A 22,610-nucleotide genomic window follows, 5' to 3' on the forward strand; every position below is an offset into this window, starting at 1 on the left:
CAGGGGTACAATGGGACACACAAGGGACATAAGAGAGGACACTGGGGACACAGGAGGGACATGGGGCACAAAGGAGGGGACACAAGAGCCACATACGGGGACACAATGGGGACTCAAGGGGGCACAGGAGGGGACAGAGGGACCACAAGGGACAGAGGGGACACAGGGGACATGGAGGGGGACAAAAGAAGGGACCCCCCCACCCAGGGAGCTTTGGGGACTCCAAGAGTGACACAGAGACCCCCTCACCATGGGGCCAAGGAGGTGACAAAGGAGGTGACAGAGGTGACAAAGGAGGTGACAGAGGACACCGTGGTGGCTTCAACCCGGTTTATTCCCCCCGGGGGCGGTGTTTTCCATATAAAAAAAAACCCACACGCAAAATGAGGCCAAAAAGGGTGAAAAATGAACCCAAAAGGGGACGGAGTGCAGGGGAGGGGACGCGAGGGGACAGGAAGGGACACGAGAGCCCGAGGGAGGGGACACGGGGGACACTGCGAAGCCCCCGCGGCCGCAGCGGTGGTTTGGGTGCAAATGGGGGGAATTTGGTGCCGCGGGGGTGTAATAATTTAGTGATGATGTCATCACCCCGGGGGGGTGGGGGTGACAACGGGGAGGGGACAATGACCAAGGTCAAGGGCTCTGGGGTGACCTTGGTGAAGGATGAGGGGCCTCTGGTGGTGATGAGGAAGGACAAGGGGTCTTGGGTGACCATGATGAAGGTCAAGGGCTCTTGGGTGGTGATGATGATGAGGATGCTCTGGTGGCAATGATGAAGGTTTGGGACTCTCTGGTGATGATGATGAAGGTCAAGGGGTCTTGGGTGACCATGATGAGGATGCTCTGGTGGCAATGATGAAGGTTTGGGACTCTCTGGTGATGATGATGAAGGTCAAGGGCTCTTGGGTGACCATGATAAGGATGCTCTGGTGGCAATGATGAAGGTTTGGGACTCTCTGGTGATGATGATGAAGGTCAAGGGCTCTTGGGTGACCATGATGAGGATGCTCTGGTGGCAATGATGAAGGTTTGGGACTCTCTGGTGACGATGATGAAGGACAAAGGGTCTTGGGTGACCATGATGAGGATGCTCTGGTGGCAATGATGAAGATTTGGGACTCTCTGGTGACGATGATGAAGGTCAAAGGCTCTCGGGTGACCATGATGAAGGTCAACAGGCTCTTGGGGGACAATGATGAGGTTTTGGGGCTCTCAGGTGACCATGATGAAGCTCAAAGGGTCTTGGGTGATGATGATGAAGCTCAATGGGCTCTTGGGTGACCATGATGAAGCTCAATGGCTCTCAGGTGACCATGATGAAGGACAAGGGTTCTCCAGTGATGATGATGATGGTGGTTTGTGGCTCTGGGGTGACCATGATGAAGGACGAAGGGTCTTGGGTGACAATGACAAAGGCTCTGGGGTGACCATGATCAATGACAAGGGGTCTTGGGTGACCATGATGAAGGTCTGGGACTCTCTGGTGACGATGATGAAGGTCAAGGGCTCTTGGGTGACGAAGGCTCTTGGGAGACCATGATAACGATTTGGATTCTCTGGTGGCCACGACGGACACCAACGGGCTCTTGGGTGACGATGACGAAGGCCAAGGGCTCTCCAGTGCCACCGAGGATGATGGTGACGAAGGCCACGAGCTTCCGGTGACGATGGTGATGGCCACTGACCTTCATCCTCCTTGGGGACTTTGGTCGCACCCCTGGGGACCTTCAACCCAACCTTGGGGACCTTGATGTCACCTCAGGGACCTTCGCAACAACCTTGGGTTGGGATGGACCCAAACCACCATGAATTGTCCCCAAAACTGCTCCAGTGGTCCCCTCCCGGACGCCTGGGTCCCTGAGGAGTCGACCCAGCGCTTCACCCCTCCTGAGGAAGAGGAGGAAGCTCCGCCCCCATGAAGATGATGATGATGAAGACCAAGGGCTCCTCGTTGACATGGATGAAGACCAAGGGCTCTTCATTGACCCTGATGAAGGCCAAGGGCTCTCCAAGGATGATGATGAAGACCAAGGATGACGGCACCAAAGACCAAGAGCTCGTTAAGGATGATGATGAGGATCAATGGCTCTTCGTTAACACTGATGAAGACCAAGGGCTCTCTGAGGATGATGAAGACCAAGGATAACGACGCTGAAGGCCAAAGATGATGAGGCTGAAGATCAAGGGCTCTTCGTTAACACTGATGAAAGCTGAAGAATCACATTGAAGACCAAGGGCTCTCTGAGGATGATGATGAAGACCAAGGGCTCTTCATTGACATTGATGAAGACCAAGGGCTTTCTGAGGATGATGAAGACCAAGCATGACGACACTGAAGGCCAATGATGACCATTTTGAAGACCAAAGGCTCTCTGAGGATGATGATGAAGACAACCAAGGGCTCTTCATTGACATTAATGAAGACCAAGGGCTCTCTGAGGATGATGAAGACCAAGGGTGACGACGCTGAAGGCCAACGATGACCATTTTGAAGACCAAGGGCTCTCTGAGGACAACGACAACAGACAAGGGCTCTCCAAGGACCATTCTGAAGACCAAGGGCTCTTTGAGGACCATGATGAAGACCAAGGGCTCTGTGAGGATGACGATGGACAAGGGCTCTCCAAGGACAATGACGAAGACCACGGGCTCTCCAAGGATGACGATGGACAAGGGCTCTCCAAGGACGATGACGAAGACCACGGGCTCTCTGAGGACAATGACGAAGACCAAGGGCTCTCCAAGGACAATGACAAAGACCACAGCCTCCATGAGGACGCCACCGGGCCCACCTCAGGCCTCCTCTTCGGCCTCCTCGCCGAAATCCTCCTCCTCCTCGGCCGTGGCGTCCTGGTACTGCTGGTACTCGGACACCAGGTCGTTCATGTTGCTCTCGGCCTCGGTGAACTCCATCTCGTCCATCCCCTCGCCCGTGTACCAGTGCAGGAAGGCCTTGCGGCGGAACATGGCGGTGAACTGCTCCGAGATCCTCTTGAACAGCTCCTGGATGGCCGTGCTGTTGCCGATGAAGGTGACGGCCATCTTGAGCCCGCGGGGCGGGATGTCGCACACGGCCGTCTTGACGTTGTTGGGGATCCACTCCACGAAGTACGAGCTGTTCTTGTTCTGCACGTTGAGCATCTGCTCGTCCACCTCCTTCATGGACATGCGGCCGCGGAAGACGGCGGCCACCGTGAGGTAGCGCCCGTGGCGCGGGTCGCAGGCGGCCATCATGTTCTTGGCGTCGAACACCTGCTGGGTGAGCTCGGGGACGGTGAGGGCGCGGTATTGTTGGCTCCCGCGCGACGTGAGCGGCGCGAAGCCCGGCATGAAGAAGTGGAGACGCGGGAAGGGCACCATGTTGACGGCCAACTTGCGTAGGTCGGCGTTGAGTTGGCCGGGGAACCTCAAGCAGGTGGTGACGCCGCTCATGGTGGCCGAGACGAGGTGGTTGAGGTCGCCGTAGGTCGGAGTGGTCAACTTCAAGGTGCGGAAGCAGATGTCGTAGAGCGCCTCGTTGTCGATGCAATACGTCTCGTCCGTGTTCTCCACCAGCTGGTGGACGGACAGCGTGGCGTTGTACGGCTCCACCACCGTGTCCGACACCTTGGGTGATGGAACCACGCTGAAGGTGTTCATGATGCGGTCGGGATACTCCTCGCGGATTTTGGAGATGAGGAGGGTGCCCATCCCCGAGCCGGTGCCACCACCCAATGAGTGGGTCAGCTGGAAGCCCTGGAGGCAATCGCAGCTCTCGGCCTCCTTGCGCACCACGTCCAGGACCGAGTCCACCAGCTCGGCGCCTTCCGTGTAGTGGCCCTTGGCCCAGTTGTTGCCGGCGCCGCTCTGGCCTGGGGACGTCAAGGGGACACCAAGGGGACGTTGTTGAGGGGTCAATGAAGGGGTTTGGGGAGCTTGGGGGAGAGTTTGAGGGATCTGCGGGGACCCTGGGGACCTTCAATCCAGTCTTGGGGACCTTAAGTCCAACCTTGGGGACCTTGATCCTGACCTTGGGGACCTTCAATCTAATCTTGGGAACCCTGATCCCAACCCTTGGGGACCTTGATCCTGACCTTGGGGACCTTCAATCCAACCTTGGGGACCTTGATCCTGACCTTGGGGACCATCAAACCCTCATTGGGGACCTTGATCCCAATCCTGGGGACCTTGAATCCAATCTTAGGGACCATTGAACCCTCATTGGGGACCTTGATCCCAACCTTGGTGACCACTGAACCCTCATTGGGGACCTTGATCCCAACCTTGGGGACCTTGATGCCACCTTCGGGACCACTGAACGCTCACGGGGGACCTTGATCCCAACCTTGGGGATCTTGATCCCAACCTTTGGGACCATCAAACTCTCATTGGGGACCTTGATGTCACCTTGGGGACCTTCAATCCAACCTTGGGGACCACTGAACCCCCATTGGGGACCTTGATCCCAACCTTGGGGACCATTGAACCTTCACTGAGGACCTTGATGTCACCTTGGGGACCTTCAATCCAACCTTGGGGACCACTGAACCCCCACTGGGGACCTTGATCCCAACCTTGGGGACCATTGAACCTTCACTGAGGACCCTGATGTCACCTTGGGGACCTTCAATCCAACCTTGGGGACCATTGAACCCTCACTTCATCCCAACGTTGGGGACCTTGATGTCACCCTTGGGGACCATCAAACCAACCTTGGGGACCTTCAAAGGGACCTCGATGCCAACTTGGGGACCCCAACCCAACCTTGGGGACCTGATGTGACCATGGGGACCCCAGAGGTGACAGTTGGGGACAGGAAGTGACGTCACTCACCGAAGACGAAGTTGTCGGGCCGGAAGATCTGCCCGAAGGGCCCTGAGCGCACTGAGTCCATGGTCCCTGGCTCCAGGTCCACCAGGATGGCCCTGGGGACGTATTTACCCCCTGGGGACAATGGGGACAATAAGGGGGGCACCAGGACACCCCAAAAATGGAGCCGGTGCCCCAGAAAACCCCAAAACTGGTCAAAAAACGGAGAAAATCGGCCAAAAAACGGCCAAAATTGAGCCCCAAATTGCCCCCAAAAAACCCCAAACTGGCCCAAACTCCCCCAAAATTGCTCCCAAAAGGGACAGAATTGGCCCCAAAATGGCTCCCCAAACACCCCAAATTGCCTCATTTAACCCCAAAAATCTCAAAAGTGCCCCCAAAATTGGTCAAAAGATGGGGAAAATTGGCCCCAAAATTGCCCCAAATTGGGGTGGGAGATGTGAGGACATTTTGGGGGGATTTCAGGGGGTTTTGGGCAATTTTGGGCCCAAAGGGTCTGGTTTTGGGGTAAAAAATGATGATTTGGGGCCAAATTCAAAGCCAAGATGAATTTTGGGAGCCAGGGGCAGATTCTGGGGGGAAATTCGGAGATTTGGGGCGAAAAAATGAGGATTTAGGGGCAGATTTTGGGATGAAAAATGCAAATTTAGGGACAGCTAGAAACTCTGAATCAGCAATTTTGGAGCATAGAAGGTGCATTTTGGGGCAAAAAACGGTGATTTTGGGGCAAAACATGGCTATTTTGGGGTTCAATCAGCAACAGGTTTTTGGGGTGATGTCGAGTGGTTTTGGGGGTGATTTTGGGGCGAAACGATGCCGGACCCATCAGTGCATGGGGAGGAGGGCGGGGATTTGATGGCTTCGCTGGGTTTTTGGGGGGAAATTCGGGGTTTTTGGGGGCGGGGATTGAGAGGGGACCCCTGTGGGGGGGTGGGGGTGTGTGTGATGATGTCATGATGACGTCATACCGGTGGCCTCGTTGTAGTAGACGCTGATGCGGTCGAGCTGCAGGTCACTGTCCCCATGGTAGGTGCCGGTTGGGTCGATCCCGTGCTCGTCGCTGATCACCTCCCAGAACTGGGCGGGGGGGGGGGGGCGTGGTCAAGAAGGGGGCGTGGTCAGGAAGGGGGTGTGGTCATCAAGGCTCCACCCCCAATCCCCTTCCCCAGCCACACCCAGCCCCAATGGATCCTTATGGGGGGATGTACAACCCACCCCCCCTTTCTGGTTGTAGGTAGGAGGGGCTTAACGGGGTGGGGCTTGTTTGGGGTTGGAGCTTGATTGGACAAATCCACCCACCGTTGGTGTATGGGGAGTGAGGCCCCGCCCCCAAAGGGGTGGAGCCTCATTAAAAGAGTAGATTCAGCCCCAAGGGGGCGGCACTTTGAGGCCTGGAGGATGAGCCAATGGGGCAGCTTGACACAGCAAAAGGGGCGGAGCAACACCAAGGGGATGGTTGGTGAATGGGGGGTGAGGCCCCGCCCTCAAAGGGGTGGAGTCAGCGCTAAAGTGGAGGCTGAGCCTTGAATCTCATTGGGCGAGTCAGCCCAGGTGGGCGGAGCTTTGAGGCCCAAGATGCTGAGGCACCGTGGGGGCGGAGCCAACTGCGGGAGAACCAATGGGAAGGTGGGATATGGCAAAGGGGGCGGAGCCAACCTGAGGGGGCAAGACCCCGCCCCTCAAAAAAGGGCGGGAACCGGAAACCGTTTGAATTGCAGCAACAGCCCCAAATTCGCCCTTTTTTGCCCAAAAAAAACCCCTCCCCATGTCGGATTTTCCCCAAATTCTGACTTTTGTCACCCAAAAAAGGTACGGGGGGGGGGGTGGGGGAGGGGGGACACGCCCTGAGGGGGAAAATGGGCCAAAACCACACGATTTGGGGTTAAAATGTTGCATTCTGCCTTAAAAATTTAATTTTGCACTGAAAAATGTGCTTTAGGGCAAAAAGCAGCAATTTTGGGGCTGGAAAAATCTGTTTTTTTGGGGTAAAAATGGACGTTTTAGGAACGAAAAGATGTAAAATGATTTGTTTTGAGGATAAAAATCGTATTAAAGAGCAGAAAAACGGCTTTTTTGGGTCAAAAAGCTGCTATATAGGGGCTGATTTTGGGGTCAAAGCATCGATTTTAGGGCCAAAATTGCCACCGTGGAGCAAAAAAATAGTGATTTTGGGATGAAAAAGATGAATTTTGATGTAAAATTGAGCATTTGGGGGGAAAAAAAGGGCATTTTGGGGCACAAAGAGCTGATTTTTGAGGGGAAAAGAGATACATTTTGGGGCTGAAATCCCTTTAAAAAGGGGAAAAAACACATTTTAATGCTGAAAAAATGAAGATTTGGGGGTTAAAAAATTGTATTTTCAATCAAAAAATCGCCAACAAGACCCAAAATCCTGATAATTTTCCATTTTTAGGGCAAATTTCAGTGAACAAAGCGTTGATTTTGAGGGTGAAAACTTCATTTTAGTCCCAAAATCCTTTACTTTAGGACTTTAAAACCTTCATTTTTTTTAATTCCCGCATTTGAGCTCTCGAAGAGGAAAAAACCGCCATTTTGAGGCATTTTTTGGGGTGAAAACGGCCAATTTTGGGACTAAATGACCCCACGGGGGCTCCACATCAATATTTTGGGGCTAAACCCCTCGATTTTGGCTCAAAAACCTTTCATTTTGGGGCGAAAAAGCCTCATTTTGGGTCCAATTTAGGCAGCACCACCCGATCGGAAACGCATTAAAAATAATCACATTTTATGCTAAAAAAACGCATTTTTAGCCTAAAAAAAAGCTAAATAACCAAAATACGCGGCGCAAAGTCGTTTTTTAGGCGTAAAAACCTCGATTTTGGGGCGTCTTGGGGGAAAAAAAGCGCTTTTTGGGTTAAAAGCCGCGTTTGGAGAAGCGGCGGGAAACAAAAAGCCGCATTTTTGAGGGGTGAAATCCGCCCTTTCAGGGTTGAATTTATGACTAAAAACCCGCCAATCGAGGCCAAAAAAAAGGGCGATTTCGGTGCCGAGCGCCGCGCGAAGGTTTTTAGTGTATGGGGGATGGAGGGAAGTGGATTTTTGGTGCTAAAAAGGGCGATTTTGGGTGCGAAACGCGCGGCCCGGCGCCGCCATTTTGGCGCCGCGTGCGCGGGCGGGGCCGCCCCCATTTTGAGGCCGGAAACCTCCATTTTGGGACCGAAACGCTGCGTTTTTCACCCCAATCCCTATTCAATTCGCGAAGCCGCTTTGTGATTTCACCCTTAAACCGGCGGGAAATGGGAAATTTTGGGCGAAAACCGCGCAGATTCGCGGCTGCCTTTGTCTGAGAGCGGAGGGAGGGGCCTCTTAAAAGGGCAACGCCGCTTCGGGGAGGGAATAAGGGGGGGGTCCGCCCCCCGCCCCCCAGTCCGACACCGCCCGCCCGCTGTTCACCTTGGCCCCGATCTGGTTGCCGCATTGTCCCGCCTGGATGTGGACGATCTCCCTCATGATGGCGGCGCTGGAGCGGTTGGGCCCCACTCGGGTCCTTTATCTGTTAAGCAAGGTGGCGCGGCCCCTTTAAGGCGAGAACGCTGCCGGCGCGGTGGCGGGAAACAATGGCGGCTCGCGCCGGCCGGCGCTGCTTCATATAGAGAAAGCGGCTCTGCCACGCCCCACCCGCGCTCCCATTGGACGGTGCCGCCCGCTCGCCGCGCTCCCATTGGGCGGCGCGGGCGGGAGGCCACGCCCCCGCTGGGAGGTGGAGGGCTCTGCGCGTTCGGTGGTTAAAAAAAAAACGGCCCGCGGCCGCTCTGCCCCTCTCGGAGGACCGTCCCTCCCCTTCTCTCTATGCTCCCCGCCGGAAAGACGCGCGCGGCAGCCAATGGGAGCGCCCACTGGGCGGTCACGGGGAGCGGTGGCGGCCAATGGGAGCGGGAGGGCGGGGCGAGGGGGCGGTGGCGCGGGACGGGTGAGCGTGAGGGGCATTTTGCGGGGTCCCAGGGGCTGTTTGGGGGAACCTGGGGCCCTGTGGGGCAGTTTCGAGGGGTTAAAGGGGCAGTTTGGGGGCAATTTGGAGCCTCCTGGTGCATTTTGGGGGGTGCCGGGGGCACCTGGGGGGTTAAGGGGCATTTTGGGGGGGTCCTTTGGGGAAATTCTGGGGGTGGGGGGGCAATTATTGGTCCCGTGAGGTAATTATTTCTCCCCCCCCATCCCCACCAGGTAATGAACGGAGGAATCAGCCCCTCGCGGGGGACAGGTGGGTCCCCCGGACGCCTGGGTCCCTTCCCCGGACGCCTGGGTCCCTTCCCCGGACACCTGGGTCCATTCCCCGGATGACTGGGTCCATTCCCCGGACGCCTGGGTCCCTTTCCCGGACACCTAGGTCCATTCCCCGGACGCCTGGGTCCCTTCCCCCAGACGCCAGGGGCCCCAAACCCCACCTTTTTCACCCCAAAACCTCCCCTGATCCAGCTGCAGGTGCAAACCCAGACATTCCAGATGTTGCCGCCCCCCAAAATGGACCCCGGACCCTTGTGGAGAGCGATACAGATGTGGAGTCCGATCCAGATGTTCCCGCAGACCTGGAGCCTCCGACTCCAGATGTTGGGCGCCCCAAATCCCAATATCTCCCCCCAAAACCTCCCGCGGATGCGACGCTAAAGAGACTGAATCCAGATGTTCTGCCGCTATCACACGGTGATGGAAACAGCGATACAGATGTGGAGCTGGAGCCGCCCACCCCAGATGTTGGACCCTCCCGAACCCGGCGAATTCGACCCAAAGCGCCCCGACATCCAGATGTTCGACACAACAACGGGGACATCGATGAGGACAGCGAGACAGATATCGAGGGCGACCCCCCAAATGCAGCTGTTTCCATCCCCAAAACGCCTCAGAACATCTGGATGGATCCCCCGGTGGTGCCGGAGACGCCGGATCCAGATGTTGCGGCCTCAAAGTTGCCGTTTCTGGCCCCAAATTCGGGGGACGTGAAAGAGAGCGACAGTGACGGTGAGACAGCGCGGCCCCGGACTCCTGGGTCCCTCTCGGACGCCTGGGTCCCCTCTCACGCCTCTTTCTCCCCCTCCCCCAGGTGACCCCTCCCTCTTCTTGGAGCCCACCCAGAACTTCCTGTCACCGGAGAATGACGGTTGGTGGCCCCGGACGCCTGGGTCCCCTTCCCCCGGACGCCTGGGTCCCCTTCCCCTGGATGCCTGGGTCCCTCCCGGACGCCTGGGTCCCTTCCCGTAGGTTGGGATCCCGAGGAACCCACCCAGCGCTTCGACCCCCCCGAGGAGGAGGAGAAGGAAACTCCGCCCCCCGCCGCCCCGCCCTGCCCCGCCCCGGACGCCTGGGTCCCTTCCCGGACGCCTGGGTCCCTTCCCACAGAATGGGATCCCGAGGAACCCACCCAGCGCTTCGACCCCCCCGAGGAGGAGAAGGAGACTCCGCCCCCCGCTGCCCCGCCCTGCCCTGCCCCGGATGCCTGGGTCCCTTCCCGGACGCCTGGGTCCCTTCCCGCAGAATGGGATCCCGAGGAACCCACCCAGCGCTTCGACCCCCCCGAGGAGGAGAAGGAGACTCCGCCCCCCGCTGCCCCGCCCTGCCCTGCCCCGGACGCCTGGGTCCCTTCCCGGACGCCTGGGTCCCCCCCGGACACCAGGGTCCCCGCAGTGATGATGCCGTCATCGTGTGAGGACGTGAGTGGACCCAGGCATCCGGGGTGCCCTCCACCCCTTCCATTCAAGGGGACCCAGGCGTCCGGGAAGGACCCAAGCATCCAGGTGCTGACCCCGCCCCCCCAGGTGGGGGCGGGGCTTCGCCGCAGCCAGCGATTGGCTGAGAGCCGAGGGGGTGGAGCTAAAGCAGGTGGGGCTTCCGGCCCCGCCCCTCCCAGCCCCGCCCCCCAACTGCGGCGCAGCGCCCGCCTTCGGCCCCGCCCCCCTGCTCCGGAGCCGCCAATCACGAGGCCCCGCCCACCGGCCAAGACCCGCCCACCGAGGAGGAGAGCGCCGGTGGGTGTGGCCAGAGTGGGGGGGCGGGGCTGAGTGGTGTGGGTGGGTCCTGATTGGCCCAGATGGGTGGGGCTTGTGGGGGGGGCGGGACTGACTGTGGACCCACCCTCAGCAGGAAGAGGCAGAGCCTCCAGTGGTCGCGGGGCCCAAGCTCCGCCCACGGGTGGGGCCAAGCGACAACCCCCCACAGGTACTGTGGCGCCGCCCCCTCACCTGTGTCCCCAACCTGTCCCCAAGTGTCCCATCCATCATTGTCACCACCCCGGGGGTGTCCCCAACATGTCCTCAAGTGTCCCCAACCTGTCCCCACGTCCCATCCATTGTTGTCACCACCCCAGGGGTGTCCCCACTGTGTCCCCAACATGTCCCTAAGTGTCCCCATCTTGTCCCCAAGTGTCCCATCCATCATTGTCATCACCCCAGGGGTGTCCCCAAAATGTCCCCAAGTGTCCCCAACCTGTCCCCATGTCCCATCCATCATTGTCACCACCCCAGGGGTGTCCCCAGCATGTCCCCATGTCCCATCCATCATTGTCACCACCCCAGGGGTGTCCCCACTGTGTCCCCAACATGTCCCCAAGTGTCCCCATCTTGTCCCCAAGTGTCCCATCCATCATTGTCACCATCCCAGGTATGTCCCCAGTGTGTCCCCATGTCCCGTCCATCATTGTCACCACCCCAGGGGTGTCCTCACTGTGTCCCCCTGATGTCTCCAACGTCCCCTCCTGTCCCCAGGTGCTGTTCACGGGGGTGGTGGCCACCCCGGCGCTGCTGGTGGCCCTGGGGACACTGGGGGGGTCGGTGGCCGCCGATGTCACCAGTTGTTCCCACCTGGTCACCGACCGCGTGCGACGAACCGTCAAGTTCCTGTGTGGGGTGGCCCGAGGGGTCCCCATTGTCACCCCCCAGTGGCTGCTGCAGGTGACGGGGGGACACTGGGGACAAAGGGGACATCGGGGACAAGGGGGACATGGGGGACATTGGGGAGAAAAGGGACATTGGGGACAGGGGGACACTGGGATCAAAGGGACACACTGGGGACCTTGGGGACAACGGATCCTCATTGTCACCCCCCAGTGGCTGTTGCAGGTGATGGGGACATTGGGGACAGGGGGACACTGGGGAGAAGGGGACACACTGGGGACCTTGGGGACAACAGGTCCCCATTGTCACCCCCCAGTGGCTGCTCCAGGTGACAGGGGGGACATTGGGGACAAGGATTGGGAACATTGGGGACAAGGAGAGGGGGTTCTGGGGACATTGTGGCCTTGGGGACAGGGTGTGTTTGGGGACACGGTGGCTCTTGGGGACCTTGGGGACAAGGAGATGGGGGGGCTGGGAACAGAAAAGGGGAGCTGGGGGACGTGGTGGCCTTGGGGACAATGAGGGGCCCGTGGGGACATGAGACAAAGACCTTGGGGATAAGGGAAGTGGCTTTGGGGCCATGGTGGCTCCTGGGGACAGGGGAGGTGGCCCTGGGGACAGGGGAGTGTTTGGGAGCAAAGGGGTGGGACGGTGGGGCCAGGGTGGCTCCTTGGGACAGGGGATGAGGGCGGTGTCCCCAGTGTGTCCCCAACGTGTCCCCAACATGTCCCCAATGTGTCCCCAGAGCGCAGCGGCCGGGCGGGTCCTGTCCCCAGGTCCCTTCCTGGTCAGTGACCCCGAGCGCGAGGGACAATTCGGGTTCCGATTGTCACTGTCACTGCGGAAGGCGCGACAGCGCCCCCTGCTGCAGGTCAGTGCCACCGCTGTCCCCAATGTCCCCAAGGCTTCCCAAAGGTCCCCAATGTCCCCAGGGGTCCCCAGGGGTCTCCAAGGGTCTCCAATGTCCCCAGGGGTCCCCAAGGGTTCCCACGGGTCCCCAGGGGTCTCCAATGTCCCCAAGTGTCCCCAAGGGTTCGCAGTGGTCCCCAATGTCCCCGAGTGGCCCCAAGGGTCCCCAATGTCCCCAAGGGTTTTCAGTGGTCCCCAAGTGGCCCCGAGGGTCCCCAATGTCCCCAGAGGTCCCCAGTTTTCCTCAAGGGTTGTCAGTGGTCCCCAACTGTCCCCCAGTGGCCCCAGGGGTCCCCAGTGTTCCCAAGGGACCCCAGCTGTCCCCAGGGGTCCCCAAGGGTTCCCACGGGTCCCCAGGAGTCTCCAATGTCCCCAAGTATCCCCAAGGGTTCGCAGTGGTCCCCAATGTCCCCGAGTGGCCCCAAGGGTCCCCGATGTCCCCAAGGGTTCCCAAGGGTCTCCAGTGTCCCCCCCTGTCCCCAAGGGTCCCCAAGGGTCTCCAGTGTCCCCGAGGGTTCCCACGTGTTCCCAGGGGTCTCCAATGTCCCCAAGGGTCCTCAGTGGTCTCCAACTGTCCCCAGGTGGCCCCAGGGGTCCCCAATGTCCCCAGGGGTCCCCAAGGGTCCCCACTGTCCCCAAGGGTTCCCAAGTGTCCCCAGGGGTCTCCAATGTCCTCAAGGGTCTCCAGTGTCCCTAAGGGTTCCCAACTGGCCCCCAGCGTCCCCAACTGTCCCTGAGTGTCTGCGCGTGTCCCCGAGTGTCCCCAACCCTCCCCAAGTGTCCCCTTTGTGTCACCCCCGCCCCGTTGCTGTCCCCAGGGCTATGAGATCCATGTCACCCCCGGTGTCCATCCCCCCCCCGAGGAAATGAAGGACATTGTCACCTGCGCCGGGGGCACCTTCCTGCCCCGTATGCCCCGAACATTCCGGGTGAGGGGACGTTTGGGGACATTGGGGACACTGGGGGGACAATGGGGACATCGGGGGGATGTTGGGGACACTGGGAGAGGGACATTTGGGACAATGTAGTGGGGACACTGGGGGGTGTTGGGGACAATGCAGGGGACATTGGGGACACTGGAGGGTGTTGGGGACAATGTGGGGGACATTGGGACACTGGGGTGACATTGGGGACAATCGGGGGATGTTGGGGACCCAAAGCCACCAAGGGTGGGCTGGTGGGTCCCTATGGGAGGGGGAGGCCAAAATGTCCCCTCCTTCCATTGTCCCCTCATTGTCATCCCCTTCACCTGGCCCCACCCCCTCTTCTTCTGGCCCCGCCCTCCTCTACCTAGCCACGCCCCATATTTCCCTGGCTCCGCCCCCCACCTGTTCTCTGTCCCCCCCGGCCCCACCCCCTCTTCCCCTGGCTCCGCCCCCTCTGCCTGCTCCCTATGTCCCCTCCGTGGCCCCGCCCCCTCTCCCCTGACCACGCCTCCTCTGACCGGCCCCGCCCGCAGCCCCGCCTCCTGGTGGTCACGTGTCCCGCGGACGCCTCGCGCTGGGGGCGGGCCCAGGCGCTGGAGCTGCCCCTGAACTCCGCGGAGCTGCTGCTGACGGGTGTGCTACGTCAGAGCCTGGAGCTCCTCCCCTTCCGGCTGCCGGCCCCGCCCCCCGGCCAAACCCCGCCCCCAACCCCGCCTCCCTGACCGCGGCCGGAGCCTGGAGCTCCGCCCCCTCCCCAAACCCCATCCCATGGGCGGGGTCTAGCGGGTGGCCACGCCCCTTCCCGCTCATGGCCACGCCCCTTCCAGTAAACGCTGTTTGAGCCTTTGAAAAATGAGCCCATTCCGGGTTTTTTGGGGAGATTTGAGTGTTTTTTTGTGGTTTTTATTTGGGGGGGAATTGGGGGTTTCTGGGGGATTTGGGTTTGGAGGGGATTTGGATTTTTGGGGGGAATTTGGATTTTTGGGGGAATTTGAGGGGTTTTTGGTGGAGTTGGGGACGGAGAATTTGGGGTTTTTTGGTGGAAATGGGGGGATTTTGGGGTGGTCCCCAATGTCCCCATGAAGCCATTGTCCCCATGAAGCTGTTGTCCCCAATGAGGTCATTGTCCCCAGTTATGGAATTGTCCCCATGAAGCCATTGTCCCCAATGATGCCGCTTGTCCCCAATGGCACCACTTGTCCCCAACAAGGTCATTGTCCCCAATGGCGCCACTTGTCCCCAATGATTCTGTTGTCCCCAACGGGGCCGTTGGTCCTCAATGACGCCACTTGTCCCCAATCACGGAACTGTCCCCGTGAAGCTGTTGTCCCCATGAAGCCGTTGTCCCCAATGATGCCGCTTGTCCCAGTGACGCCACTTGTCCCCAACGAGGCCATTGTCCCCAATCATGGGATTGTCCCCATGAAGCTGTTGTCCCCAATGAGGCCATTGGTCCCCATTTATGGAATCGTCCCCATGAAGCCGTTGTCCCCATGACGCCACTTGTCCCCAATGAGGCCATTGTCCCCAATCATGGAATTGTCCCCATGAAGCTGTTGTTCCCAACGAGGCCATTGTCCCCATTTATGGAATTGTCCCCATGAAGCCATTGTCCCAATGACGCCACTTGTCCCCAATTATAGAATTGTCCCCATGACACCACTTGTCCCCAATGAGACCATTGTCCCCAACAATGCTGTTATCCTAGGTCATGGAATTGTCCCCATGAAGCCATTGTCCCCAATTATGGAACTGTCCCCATGAAGCCATTGTCCCCAATCATGGAATTGTCCCCATGAAGCCATTGTCCCCACGCCACCACCTGTCCCCCCCGAGCCCGTTGTCCCCACCAGCGCCCCCTAGCGCTGTCCCCGCAGCAGCTCCGGGATGGCAGCCCTGGCCTGGTGACACCCCCGCTCCACCGCGGTGCCACCAGGGCCACCCCCGCTCACCAGCAGCCCCCGGGCCACCCGCAGCGTCCCCAAGAGGTGACACTTGACCAAGCGCCCGCTGGCATCCCACAGCGTCTCGGCCACCGTCGCCGCGGCCACCACCTCCTCCACGGGGCCACCAGAAGCCACCACGGCCTCAATGTCCTCGAGGAGGCGCCGCAGGTGACAATAGAAACCGGTAGCCCCGTGGCAAGCGGCCACCAAGCGACCCAGCGGCCCCGCGGCCGCCACCGCGCATCGTCCCCTCTCCCGCGCCACCCCCGCGGCCACCGCTGTCACCGCCGCCGCCTTGGTGGCCTCGCTGGCCGCCCGCAGCCCCGCGCTGGCCCGGGCCACCCGCTCTCTATGTGACGCCACCTCTGAGGCCACCGCGGCCACCTCGGTGGCCACCGGCAGCGCCCGGGTGGCCGCCAGGAGCCCGCGAAGTGCCGCCCGCTCCTGGGCCAGCGCGGTGGCCAAGTGGCCCTCGGGGACGTCGTCGGGGATGGCGGTGGCCACGGCGTCGCGCAGTCGCTCGGCGTCACCCGCCACGGTGGCCCAGGTGGCCGCGGCCGAGCTCGCCGCTTCCCGCCACCGACGGGCGATGGCGGCCACCGTGGCACGGGTGGCAGCCGGGGTGGCCACGGGGACGCCGGGGTCCCCTGGTGGGGGCACAGCGGTGGTGGCCACGGTGGCCTCGGTGGCCCCTGGGGTGACTGTGGTGGCCACAGTGGCCTTGGTGGCCCCTAGGGTTGCACCCATGGCTCCAGTGGCCCCATGGGTGACAGTGGTGGCCCCAGTGGCCCCTGTGGTCTTGGTGGCTCCATGGGTGGCAGTGGTGGCCCCGGTGGCCCCAGTAGCCCCAACAACCCCTATGGTGACAGTGGTGGCCCCAGTGACCCCTGTGGTGGCCCCAGTGGCCTCAACAACTCCTATGGTGACTGTGGTGGCCTCAGTGGCCCCATGGGTGACAGTGGTGGCCTCAGTGGCCCCAATGGCCCCTATGGTGGCCCTAGTGGCCTCAGTGGCCCCATGGGTGACAGCAGTGGCCTCAGTGACCCCAACAGCCCCATGGGTAACAGTGGTGGCCCCAGAGGCCCCAATGGCCACCGTAGTGACCACAGTGGCCCCTGTGGTGGCCCCAGTGGCCCCATGGGTGACAGTGGTGGCCCCAGTGTCCTCGGTGACCCCATGGGTGACCACGGTGGCCCCTGCGGTGGCCCCGAGGGCGCGGAGGAGGCTCCTGAGGCTGGTGGCCCCGCGGGGTTGGTGGCCCATGGCCTGCGCTATGGTGGCCGCCAGGGCCACCAGCCCCGCGCGCAGGGACCCCGGGGCCGTGGCCACCGGGACGTCCCCCGCGATGGCCCCAAACTCGCCCAGCGCGGCCACCGCGGCCACCAGCGGCTCCAGCAGCGCCGGGGACACCTGGGGATGGGTCGGTGTCACCTCTGGGGGGCCCCGTGTCACCCTGCGATCCCCATGGGCCTTGTCCACTCCCCGGTGTCCCCTTCATTGTCACCCAATGCCACCCCCGGGGCACTTGTCCCCTTGTCACCCCCTGTCCCCATGTCCCCCTGTCCCCTCTGCCATCCTCGTTTGTCCCCCTGTCCCCTTGTCACCCCCATCACATTGTCCCCCCTGTCCCCTTGTCACCCCCTGTCCCCATGTCCCCCCCGCCCCCTTGTCACCCCCATTTGTCCCCATGTCCCCCCATCCTCTTGTCACCCCCCTGTCCCCTCTGCCACCCCGTCCCCATGTCCCCCTGTCCCCTTGTTACCCCTGTCCTCCTGTCCTTGTCCCCCCTGTCCCTTTGTCCTCCTGTCCCCTCTGCCACCCCCATTTGTCCCCATGTCCCCCCATTCCCTTGTCACCCCCATCCTCCTGTCCTTGTCACCCTCTGTCCCATTGTCCCCATGTCCCCCCATCCCATTGTCACCCCCCTTTCCACCCCCATCCTCTTGTCACCCCCTGTCCCCTCTGCCACCCTCATTCTGTCCCCCTGTCCCCTCCTGCCACCCCCGGCCCCATCACATTGTCCCCCCTGTCCCTTTGTCACCCCCATTTGTCCCCATGTCCCCTGTCCCTTGTCACCCCCGTCACCCCCTCCCCTTTCCCCCTTGTCCCTTTGTCCCCCTGTCCCCTCTGCCACCCCCGTCCCCATCACATTGTCCCCCCCGTCCCCTTGTCAGCCCCATTTGTCCCCATGTCCCCCATCTCATTGTCACCCCCCTGTCCCCTCTGCCACCCCCGTTCTGTCCCCATGTCCCCTTGTCACCTCCCATCCCCATCACATTGTCCCCCCATCCCCTTGTCACCCCATTTGTCCCCATGTCCCCCCATCCCATTGTCACCCCCATCCTCCTGTCCTTGTCACCCCCTGTCCCATTGTCCCCATGTCCCCCCATCCCCTTGTCACCCCCATCCCCTTGTCACCCCCCATCCCCTCTTGTCACCCCCATCCCCATCCCACTGTCACCCCCCTGTCCCCCCCGCCCCCTCCCCTTGTCCCACCTCAGGGGTGACAAGGACCCCGGTGTCCCCAGGTGTCCCCATGGTGTCCCCAGCTGTCCCCACGGTGTCCCCGGGTGTCCCCACGGTGTCCGGTGGCGTCGGTGGCCGCGGCCGCGCTCGGGCCGGGCGGGGGAGGGGCTGGGCCGGGCCGTCACCCGCCCCTGGTGACGTGTCCCCCCCTCCCCCCCCAACAGGGTCCCGCGTCCCCCCCATGTCACACAGCGTCCCCTTTAGTGTCCCCAAGGGGGTCCCACAGACCTCAGTGTCCCCCAATGTCCCCAACTGGGTCCAACAGGCCTCCAGTGTCCCCCAATGTCCTCAACAGGGCCCTGTGGCCCCAAGTCCCCCCTGATGTCCCCAACGGGGTCCCTGTGCCCCCCCCGTGTCACACAGTGTCCCCTTTAGTGTCCCCAAGGGGGTCCCACAGGCCTCAGTGTCCCCCAATGTCCCCAGCTGGGTCCAACAGGCCTCCAGTGTCCCCCGATGTCCCCAACAGGGCCCTGTGACCCCAAGTCCCCCCTGATGTCCCCAACGGGGTCCCTGTGCCCCCCCCGTGTCACACAGTGTCCCCTTTAGTGTCCCCAAGGGGGTCCCACAGGCCTCGGTGTCCCCCAATGTCCCCAGCTGGGTCCAACAGGCCTCCAGTGTCCCCCGATGTCCCCAACAGGGCCCTGTGACCCCAAGTTCCTCCTGGTGTCCCCAAAGGGGTCAAGGGACATCAGGGTGTCCCCATAAGGGTCCAGGGACATTGGGGTGTCCCCAAGACCCTCCCAGTGTCCCCTGAGGGGTTAAGGGACATCCCAGTGTCCCAAGTCCCTCCTGGTGTCCCCAAAGGGGTTAAGGGACATTGGGGTGTCCCCAAGACCCTCCTGCTGTCCCCAGAGAGGACAAGGGACATCAGGGTGTTCCCAGAAGGGACAAGGGACATCCCAGTGTCCCAAGACCCTCCCAATGTCCCCAGAGGGGTTAAGGGGCATCAGGGGGTCCCCAGAGGGGTCAAGGGACATTGGGGTGTCCCCAATAGGGACAAGGGACATCAAGGTGTCCCCAAAGGGGTCAAGGGACATCCCAGTGTCCCCAAGACCCTCCCGGTGTCCCCAGAGGGGTCAAGGGACATTGAGGTGTCCCCAGAAGGGACAAAGGGACATCCCAGTGTCCCAAGACCCTCCTGGTGTCCCCACAGAGGGTCAAGGGACATCCCAGTGTCCCCAAGACACTCCCAGTGTCCCCAAGACCCTCCCGGTGTCCCCAGAAGGGTCCAGGGACATCAGGGTGTCCCCAAGACCCTCCCGGTGTCCCCAGAAGGGTCCAGGGACATCAGGGTGTCCCGAAGACCCTCCCGGTGTCCCCAGAGGGGTCAAGGGACATTGAGGTGTCCCCAGAAGGGACAAAGGGACATCCCAGTGTCCCAAGACCCTCCCGGTGTCCCCAGAAGGGACAGAGGCCACCCCGCCGTCCCCGTCCCCGTCCCTGTCCCCTATTCGCCCCCCGGCAGCGCCCGCGCCGCCCGCTCCAAGCGCCGCGTCCCCTCCCGCTCGCCCAGCGCCGTCCCCAGGGCCACCACGATGTCCCCGAGCAGCGCGGCGCTGGCCGCGAACCCTCGGGCCACCTCCAGCTCCTCGGTGACGGCGGCCACCAGGTCCCCCAGGTGTCCCGTCACCTCCTCCAGCGTCCCCAGGGCGGCGCTGGCCGCGGTGGCCTCGGCGGTGGCCTCGGCGGTGGCCTCGGCGGTGGCCGCGGTGGCCCGGGCCAGGCGGCGGTAGCGCAGCGCTTGGTGGCGTTGGTGGCCCACGGCGGTGGCGAGGTGACGCCGCGATGTCCCCAGCGCCCACAGCGCCCCCTGGCACAGCAGGGCCAGCGTGGCCAGGCAGGGGACGAGGTGACATTCCTGGGTCACCCCCAGCAGCTCGCGCACGGCGTCCAGGGACACTGCGGGGACACGGGGACGTGGCGGGTGGTGGCACCGCGGGGTGGCCACGGTGGCCCTGGTGGCCCCAGTGGCCCCAGTGGCCCCTCCCTGGTCCCCAGTTCCCTCCCAGTGTCCCCAGTGTCCCCTCTGTCCCCTGTGTCCCCTCCCAGTGTCCCCAGTTCCTTCTCAGTGTCCCCAGTGTCCCTCGTGTCCCCTCCCAGTGTCCCCTGTGTCCCCTCCCAGTGTCCCCAGTTCCATCCCAGTGTCCCCAGTCCCTTCTCAGTGTCCCCAGTGTCCCTCGTGTCCCCTCCCAGTGTCCCCTGTGTTCCCTCCCAGTGTCCCCAGTTCCATCCCGGTGTCCCCAGTTGTCCCCAGTGTCCCCTCCTGGTGTCCTCCGTGTCCCCTCCCAGTGTCCCCAGTTCCCTCCCAGTGTCCCCAGTGTCCCCTCTGTCCTCTGTGTCCCCTTCCAGTGTCCCCAGTTCCATCCCAGTGTCCCCAGTCCCTTCTCAGTGTCCCCAGTGTCCCTCGTGTCCCCTCCCAGTGTCCCCAGTTCCATCCCGGTGTCCCCAGTTGTCCCCAGTGTCCCCTCCTGGTGTCCTCCGTGTCCCCTCCCAGTGTCCCCAGTGTCCCCTCTGTCCTCTGTGTCCCCTTCCAGTGTCCCCAGTTCCATCCCAGTGTCCCCAAGTCCCTTCTCAGTGTCCGCAATGTCCCTCGTGTCCCTTCCCAGTGTCCCGTGTCCCTTCCCGGTGTCCCCAGTTCCATCCCAGTGTCCCCAGTTGTCCCCAGCGTCCCCTCCCGGTGTCCCCAGTTCCATCCCAGTGTCCCCAGTGTCCCCTCCCAGTGTCCCCAGTGTCCCCATGTCCCCTCCCAGTGTCCCCCATTCCCTCCCAGTTGTCCCCAGTGTCCCCAGTGTCCTTGTCCCCTCCCAGTGTCCCCTTCCACTTGGTCCTTCCTACTGGTCCCCACTGGTCCATAGGGGTCTGTAGGGCTCCCTACTGCTCTGAACTGGTCCCTACTGGTCTGTACTGCTCTGAACTGGTCCATACTGGTCTGTATGTTCCATACAGGTCCGTACAGGTCCCTACTGGTCCGTACTGGTCCATACTGGTTCGTACTGGTCTGTACTGGTCTGTATGTTCCATACAGGTCCATACTGGTCCATACTGGTCCGTACTGGTCCATACTCACGCAGGGGGGCGCAGAAGACCATGAGCCCCAGCGCCAGGGTCCGTCCGGCCCAGAGGCCGCGGCGCCGGCGCCGGTTGCGCCGCAGCTCCCGCTCCAGTTGCGCCGCAGCCGCCTCGGCCGCCGCCGCCAGCGCCCGGTACAGCCCCTCGGGGTCCAGCCCCGGCGGCCCCGCCGTCCCCGCCGTCCCCAGCGCCGCCACCGCCGCCACCAGCGCCGCCTGCAGCGCCGCCCGCGCCGCCTCCGCCCCCTCCAGCGCCGCTCGCGCCCCGGCCAGCGCCGGCGCCACCGTCTCCGGCGTCCCCAGGGACTCGGCCAACGTCACCAGAGCATCCAGGACTTGGCTGGTGGCTTCTGTGGCTGAGGCCACCGCCAGGGACAGCGGCGGAGAGGACATCCTGCAAGGGACCCAGGCGTCCGGGTGGGACACGGGTGTGCGGGTGCAGAGCCCGACCCAAGGCTGTAATGGGGAGAAGAGGGACCCAGGCGTCCGGGAGGGACCCAGGCATCCAGGTACAGAGCCCGCCCCAAGGCCATAATGGGGAGAAGAGGGACCCAGGCGTTCGGGAGGGACCCAGGCGTCCGGGTACAGAGCCCTCCCCAAGGCCATAATGAAGAGAAGAGGGACCCAGGAGGGACCCAGGCATTCGGGAGGGACCCAGGCATCCGGGAGGGGACCCAGGCGTCCGGGTGGGACCCAGGTGTCTGGATACAGAGCCCACCCCAAGGCCATAATGGAGAGAAGAGGGACCCAGGTGTCTGGGAGGGGACCCAGGCATCCGGGTGGGACCCAGGCGTCCGGGAGGGGACCCTCTCCCCAAGCCCCTAATGAAGAGAAGAGGGACCCAAGCGTTTGGGGTGGGGAACCCAGGCATCCTGGAGAGGACCCAGGCGTCCGGGCGTGGCCGCCATTGCGACTCAAAGGGACCCAGGCATCCGGGTGCAGGAACCCCCTTCACTTCCCTTTCCGCACCCACAGGGGGGACCCAGGCGTCCGGGAGGGACCCAGGCGTCCGGGTCCAACCCCCCCAGCACTTACCTCCGTGTGCCCCTGGGGAGCGTCCCCACCAGCCGGTGACACCCACGTCACGTCCCCTCCCCCGCCCTTGGGTCACCCCGGCTTCCGGGCTCCGGGGAGGGACCCAGGCGTCCGGGGCCTCCAGTTACCTGCTTAGGCCCAGTTTTACCCCCTTAGGGCCCAATTTACCCCCTCAGGACTCCTATTTACACCCTTAGGCCTGGATTTACCCCTTTAGGCCCAGGTTTACCCCCTTGGGGCTCAGATTTAGCCCCTTTAGGCCCAGATTTACACTTCTAGGACCTGGAGATACTGGGATCCACTGGGAGCATGGGGTGGGGACTGGGAGTCACTGGGAATACGGCATCTGGACATCACTGGGAGCCCTATAGATCCATTTAGACCAGTACAGCTCTTACAGACCAGCACAGACCAGTTCAAACCAGTACAGACCAGTAGGGAGCTCGACTGATCTGCTCTGTTGAGCACACATCTTCATAGACCAGTATAGACCAGCAAGAAGTTCTACAAGCCTGGAGATTTTGTCTTGCTCTGACCAGTGTAGACCAG

At 61.9% G+C, this 22,610-nt stretch overlaps 4 protein-coding genes across 4 annotated transcripts; 1 reads left to right on the forward strand and 3 right to left on the reverse strand.

Moving 5' to 3' along the window:
- Positions 1-315: 315 nt before the first annotated feature.
- Positions 316-8,405, reverse strand: TUBB (tubulin beta class I). Its single transcript, XM_065859785.2, has 4 exons — positions 8,224-8,405; positions 5,778-5,886; positions 4,813-4,923; positions 316-3,851 (listed from the first exon to the last, which is right to left on the reverse strand). Exons 1-4 carry the CDS (start codon positions 8,278-8,280, stop codon positions 2,794-2,796), a joined length of 1,335 nt encoding a protein of 444 aa, XP_065715857.1. The 5' UTR covers positions 8,281-8,405; the 3' UTR covers positions 316-2,793.
- Positions 8,282-14,339, forward strand: MDC1 (mediator of DNA damage checkpoint 1). The gene is made up of 11 exons (XM_071800909.1): positions 8,282-8,298; positions 8,638-8,740; positions 8,992-9,028; positions 9,244-9,783; positions 9,866-9,922; positions 10,024-10,787; positions 10,900-10,977; positions 11,523-11,708; positions 12,397-12,522; positions 13,379-13,489; positions 14,020-14,339. Exons 1-11 carry the CDS (start codon positions 8,282-8,284, stop codon positions 14,206-14,208), a joined length of 2,208 nt encoding a protein of 735 aa, XP_071657010.1. The 3' UTR covers positions 14,209-14,339.
- Positions 14,340-14,436: 97 nt separating this feature from the next.
- On the reverse strand, positions 14,437-18,075 carry LOC136114447 (uncharacterized). Its single transcript, XM_065859807.2, has 2 exons — positions 17,929-18,075; positions 14,437-16,842 (listed from the first exon to the last, which is right to left on the reverse strand). The coding sequence occupies exons 1-2, from the start codon at positions 17,968-17,970 to the stop codon at positions 15,346-15,348; spliced, it is 1,539 nt and encodes a 512-aa protein (XP_065715879.2). The 5' UTR covers positions 17,971-18,075; the 3' UTR covers positions 14,437-15,345.
- A 1,330-nt stretch (positions 18,076-19,405) lies between these two features.
- LOC139826049 (uncharacterized) lies at positions 19,406-21,419 on the reverse strand. The gene is made up of 2 exons (XM_071800910.1): positions 21,026-21,419; positions 19,406-19,857 (listed from the first exon to the last, which is right to left on the reverse strand). The coding sequence occupies exons 1-2, from the start codon at positions 21,417-21,419 to the stop codon at positions 19,406-19,408; spliced, it is 846 nt and encodes a 281-aa protein (XP_071657011.1).
- Between the last annotated feature and the right edge of the window lie 1,191 nt (positions 21,420-22,610).

This window comes from Patagioenas fasciata, chromosome 34 (genome assembly GCF_037038585.1).
Source record: "Patagioenas fasciata isolate bPatFas1 chromosome 34, bPatFas1.hap1, whole genome shotgun sequence".
Classification (NCBI taxonomy): Eukaryota; Metazoa; Chordata; class Aves; order Columbiformes; family Columbidae; genus Patagioenas; species Patagioenas fasciata.

Excerpts from the sequence above, each read along its gene's own strand:
- LOC139826049 (XM_071800910.1), bottom strand. The coding sequence starts at position 21,419 with ATGTCCTCTCCGCCGCTGTCCCTGGCGGTGGCCTCAGCCACAGAAGCC. Across the intron at positions 19,858-21,025 it reads GGTCTTCTGCGCCCCCCTGC|TGTCCCTGGACGCCGTGCGC; the intron begins GTGAGTATGGAC and ends GTGTCCCCGCAG.
- TUBB (XM_065859785.2), bottom strand. The coding sequence starts at position 8,280 with ATGAGGGAGATCGTCCACATCCAGGCGGGACAATGCGGCAACCAGATC. Across the intron at positions 4,924-5,777 it reads CTACTACAACGAGGCCACCG|GGGGTAAATACGTCCCCAGG; the intron begins GTATGACGTCAT and ends CATTGTCCCCAG. Across the intron at positions 3,852-4,812 it reads GCCCGACAACTTCGTCTTCG|GCCAGAGCGGCGCCGGCAAC; the intron begins GTGAGTGACGTC and ends TGACGTCCCCAG.
- MDC1 (XM_071800909.1), top strand. Across the intron at positions 9,784-9,865 it reads GAAAGAGAGCGACAGTGACG|GTGACCCCTCCCTCTTCTTG; the intron begins GTGAGACAGCGC and ends CCCCTCCCCCAG. Across the intron at positions 9,923-10,023 it reads CCTGTCACCGGAGAATGACG|GTTGGGATCCCGAGGAACCC; the intron begins GTTGGTGGCCCC and ends CCCTTCCCGTAG.
- LOC136114447 (XM_065859807.2), bottom strand. The coding sequence starts at position 17,970 with ATGGGGACACCTGGGGACACCGGGGTCCTTGTCACCCCTGAG. Across the intron at positions 16,843-17,928 it reads GGGTCCTTGTCACCCCTGAG|GTGTCCCCGGCGCTGCTGGA; the intron begins GTGGGACAAGGG and ends ACCCATCCCCAG.